At 65.9% G+C, this 5000-nt stretch overlaps 1 protein-coding gene across 1 annotated transcript in view; it reads left to right on the top strand.

Annotated features, from left to right (window-relative positions):
* The first annotated feature begins 842 nt into the window (after window positions 1–842).
* UNCX (UNC homeobox) overlaps window positions 843–5000 on the top strand; it is a 4329-nt gene continuing 171 nt past the window's right edge. Inside the window, exons 1-3 of the mRNA XM_072833987.1 lie at window positions 843–1128; window positions 1361–1536; window positions 3664–5000. The exon at window positions 3664–5000 is cut by the window's right edge and continues 171 nt beyond it. Coding sequence (XP_072690088.1) covers window positions 843–1128; window positions 1361–1536; window positions 3664–4830 — 1629 coding nt within the window. The 3' untranslated portion in view covers window positions 4831–5000. The remainder of the gene's footprint in view (window positions 1129–1360; window positions 1537–3663) is intronic.

Consider the following 5000-nt stretch of genomic DNA (forward strand, 5'->3'; position numbering starts at 1 on the left):
TTTTATTGACAGGGCGCTCCATTCTGTCGGAGCCGCTCTCTTTTGGAGTCGCCTCCTCCCACCCCCCCCACCCCGCCCCCTCCGCTCCTTCCTCTTCCTCCTCCCTTTCCTTCCTCCTCTCCCCCGCAGCCTGGAGCCCGAGAGGAGATGAGAAGCCCTTGTAGTTTTAAATTCAATGTGACAGTTTCGGAAAGAGCGGATGATGAATCTCCTATTATTGGATCAGTCTATTTGCCGCTCAATGTCTCTCTGTAATTGGAGCAACATCACTTTAAAGGTTCAGAGAGTACAGCATTTCTGGTGAAAAATCCCCACAACACGCCGGTGAATGTTTTAAAGGGAAATCTATTAGTGATTTGCAGAGGGGCGGGGAGCCCGCGGCGGGGGAGGCGCGGGCTCCGGCCAGCGGGGACCGGAGTGGGGGGCTCGCCGGGGACCCCTGCCTGGACCGCTCCCCGAGCCCGCGCCCGCCCAGCGCCCGGCCGCGCCCCTCCCTCTCTGCCGCCCCCCCCCTTGTTGTGACAGTTCCTGATACTGTTTATTGAGGTGCATGTCAGGTATAATTAGCAATCGATATGGAAAACGTTTCCTTGCACCCAGCACGCCTCTGACGTCAGAGCCGATTAGCGCTTCTTATTGGTCCCAAATTCCCCGGGCCGCGGCTAATTATCGGGAGCTTGATGTTGATAAAGTAAAGCGCCGGAGTGCGGGCGAAGCATGTGTAGGGCTCCGGGTCCCTGTCTCCGCCGCCGCCGCCGTCCGCGCCTCCCGCCGCTGGCCCGCCCCGGCCCCGGCCCGCGCCCCCGCGCCCCGCCGCCGGCCCCGCCGGCCCCCCGCGCGAGATGATGGACGGCCGCCTCCTGGAGCACCCGCATGCCCAGTTCGGGGGCTCGCTGGGCGGCGTGGTGGGCTTCCCCTACCCGCTGGGCCACCACCACGTGTACGAGCTGGCCGGCCACCAGCTGCAGTCGGCCGCCGCCGCCGCCGCCGCCGCCTCGGTGCCCTTCTCCATCGACGGCCTGCTCAGCGGCTCGTGCGCCGCCGCCGCCGCCTCGGTGGTCAACCCCACGCCGCTGCTGCCGGCCGCCTGCGGGGTGGGAGGCGACAGCCAGCCCTTCAAGCTGTCAGGTAGGCGAGGCGGGCGCGGAGGGGTGGGCAGTAGGGCACCCTCGTCGGGCGCACGAGCTGGGGCGCGGGCGGCTGCAGGACGGGCACCGGCTGCCCAGGCTCAGGGCAGGCTCGGGCTGCCACCCCGGCGCAGGGCGCCCAGACCCCGGCGGCCCGCAGGTACGGAGGGGGTGGATGCGGCTGGGGCCCTGGGCCCTGGCTGAGCCCTGCGGCGTCCTCTGCGTGCCCGCAGACTCGGGGGACCCCGACAAGGAGAGCCCGGGCTGTAAGCGGCGGCGCACCCGCACCAACTTCACCGGCTGGCAGCTGGAGGAGCTGGAGAAGGCGTTCAACGAGAGCCACTATCCCGACGTGTTCATGCGCGAGGCGCTGGCGCTGCGCCTGGATCTGGTCGAGTCCCGAGTGCAGGTAAAGACCCGCCGCAGTTCCTCCCGGGAGCCAGCATCCCGCAGCTAGGCCTGCCCGGCGCCGGCCCCGCCTTTGTTCTAGGTGGGGGACCGCGGCCCCGCGGCCGAGCCCGCCTCGCGCTCGCCGGCCCGGAGGTGGTGCTGGGGTTCTGGGGCTCAGCACCTCACGGGGAGCGGGCCCCAGGCGGTTTGGGAGGGGGCCGACCACAGCCGCGAAGTAGCCAGAACAGCAGCTGCGTCTGAACCGGGGAGCTGCGTGGTGGGGGTCGGGCGACGTCTCGACACGAGGTCTCAGAGGGCTGGGCGGGAACAGCGGCCCAGGGGTGGGATGGGGGGCGCCAGCCGGGCTGGGATCTTGGAGAGACCTGGAGCAGTCAGACCCGGCGCCTCCTGACCCTTGCGGAGAATCTTGGTGCACCGGGCCGGAGCAAACGCGTTTGTTTGTTTACCTCTTGCCTCTAAAATATTCAGATGGAGACCTGTATTTATTCTTGGCTTTGCACAAGGAGGCTAGCTGAGGAAGAGGAGGCCGAAACTTAACAGTTAACAAATTGGGGGCAAAGGTTTTTGAATCTTTGATATACTCTCCGTTATATCTCCCCAATCCCCACCCGCCCCCCCCACACACACACACCGGACTTTGATTTCATTCAGAGACTGCTGGCGTTATTCTTTTTAAAAATACAGCATCAATTTGGTGGATTAAAAATTCAAGATGAAGTGTGCACACTCAGATGTTTCTCTGAAGTACAGAAATCTTTTTTTCTGGCGTCGGGATGGTGGAGAGTGGGGTATGCGGCTGCAGCGGTGGGTGTAGGGCTTTGAGGCAGAGGTCGGCTCGACGCCTGTTTAGCATCAACAGCTTTGTCTAAAAAGGTGTTCTCCACCTGTGCTTGCACTGCCCCTCATGACCTCTTCTGTTTGCAAATCATTTCATCCAATTCTTATACATGTCTTAAGTGAAAACCTCTTCGTTTCTCCCCTGTACGATAATGAGCATTTCTTGGTGACAAGTGAGCGTGGAATTTACACCAAAAAACAAAAACCCAGAAGTATTTGAAAGAAGGAAGGGAGGAAGGAAGGAAGGAAGGAAGGAAGGGAGGGAGTGAGTTACAGCCTTGGAGAGGTTGGCACCAGCAAGGCTCCCTGTGACCAGGCCGGGCCTGCTATTGTGCGGGGTCTCTCCGCGGCCACAACAAAGAATTGGAATTATCGCGATCTCTTGGGGAGGGTGGTGTGCCTAAGGCCCATCAGGGACTTGACTGTGTGTGTGTGTGTGTGTGTGTGTGTGTGTGTGTGTGTGCTGTGTGGGAGCTAGTGTCTAGGGCCGCTGCTCCCCAGGACAAGGCCGGCAGGGAGGATAGAAGAGGCTACCTGGGCCCAGGCCTCTTCTGCTGGCCTAGCAGCTGGCCTCTTGCTCCCCTGTTTGTCTCCCCCACTGGCCTAAGCCAGGCACAACTGGTTTCAGGGGGTGTGTTGGTGCCTTGGCCTGGAGCCCCTAGAAAGAAGGCCGTGTGCGAGTGCGTTGGGGGGCAGGCCGCTGGAAAACCTCCCCCTAAGTTTGGCTTCCCAGGACCTTCTAGAAGAAGAAGCACCCAGATTTCCCTTCACGGGAAACCCCAAAATCTGGCCTTTGACTCAGTCTCCAGGGGGCCGAAGACAGGTGTGGAGGGCAGCTGAGCCCAGCCACTGGTGGTCCTCAGGCCAGACGGTCAGCACCAGGCCAGGCAGGCCGCTTAGAACAGGAGCTGTGAGAAGCCAAGAGGGGCAAGGAGGGGCCCTGCTCCCTGCCTGCCTCCCGACCAGGAACCAGACGCCCTCAGGGGCCAGACCCGGCGGAGCCCAAGGAAGGGGCAGCTCCCAGTTTCCCGAGGTGAGAAGCCAGAGTGGGAAGCCGGCCGAGAGGCCCCATCTACCTCCTTCTGGGTGGAAAAGATGCTCTTTGGAACCTTCAGCTTGAGTGCCGAAAGCCAGCTCAGGGCCGGCCGGCTGCGTGCCTTGGCTCCCAACCCCTGGCCGGAGCCGGGGGGCAAGCAAGGCCCGTCTGGGGGGAGCGGGGAGGCCCGAAGCCCCAGCGGCAAGCCTGCTGCCTGATTGTACCTTCCTTTCCCCTATCCGGCTGCTCTAGGTCTGGTTCCAAAACCGCCGGGCCAAGTGGAGGAAGAAGGAGAACACGAAGAAGGGGCCGGGGCGGCCGGCTCACAACTCACACCCGACCACGTGCAGTGGCGAACCAATGGACCCAGAGGAGATCGCGCGCAAGGAACTAGAGAAGATGGAGAAGAAGAAGCGCAAGCACGAGAAGAAGCTGCTGAAGAGCCAGAGCCGCCACCTGCACTCGCCTGGAGGCTTGTCCCTGCACAGCGCGCCCAGCTCGGACAGCGACAGCGGCGGCGGCGGCCTGTCCCCGGAGCCGCCCGAGCCGCCGCCGCCCGCCGCCGCGGCCAAGGGCCCCAGCGCGCTCGCCGCCGGCGCCTCCGGCTCCGCGCCCGCACCCGCACCTCCGGGCGAGCCGCCCGCGCCGGGCACCTGCGACCCCGCCTTCTACCCGAGCCAAAGAAGCGGCGCCGGCCCGCAGCTGCGGCTGGGCCGCCCCGCGGACAAGGACGCGGCCCCGTGCGCGTCCGGGGCGGCGGCGGAACGCGGCGCCGCCGGCCTGCCGAAGGCCAGCCCGTTCAGCGTGGAGAGCCTGCTCTCCGACTCGCCGCCGCGCCGGAAAGCCGCCCCCGCCCCCGCCCCCGCCGCCGCCGCCGCCGCCGCCGCCGCCGCGGGGCTGGACTTTGCGCCCGGGCTGCCGTGCGCGCCGCGGACCCTCATTGGCAAGGGCCACTTCCTGCTGTACCCCATCACGCAGCCGCTGGGCTTCCTCGTGCCGCAGGCCGCGCTCAAGGGCGCAGCGGGGCCCGAGCCCGCGCCCAAGGACGCGCCGCCCGCGCCCGCCGCGCCGCCCGCGCCGCCAGCTCAGGCCAGCTTCGGGGCCTTCCCGGGGCCCGGCGGCGCTCCGGACTCGGCCTTCGCGCGCCGCAGCCCCGACGCCGTCGCCTCCCCGGGGGCCCCGACCCCGGCGCCCTTCCGGGACGCGGCTGCGGCTGCGGCTGCGGCCGAGGGCGGCGGCGGCGGCGGCGGCGGGGATGGAGCGGATTCGTCCCCCCTCGCGCCCCCCCTCGCGCCGTCGCCCGGGCCAGGCCCTCGAGCTGCCAGCCCCGCCGGGGAGCCCGCCTTGTGCGGGGCCGCAGAGCCCGGCGCCGAGCCCCGACCCAGCGCGCCGGAGGGCGAGGAGGTGGACATGGACTGAGGGGCATCGGGGCCAGCAGAGGCGCTCCACCGGCCGTGCCCGCTCACTCAGGCTCGACTCACACAACGAAATCAGGTGATCGGCTTAGAAACACTGCTTTTTCCTCTTTCTTCTGTTTTCTTCCTTTTATTATTATTATTATTTTTTTTTTTTTTAACGAAAACCGCTGT

The sequence above is a fragment of the Canis lupus genome, chromosome 8 (genome assembly GCF_048164855.1).
Source record: "Canis lupus baileyi chromosome 8, mCanLup2.hap1, whole genome shotgun sequence".
Lineage (NCBI taxonomy): Eukaryota > Metazoa > Chordata > Mammalia > Carnivora > Canidae > Canis > Canis lupus.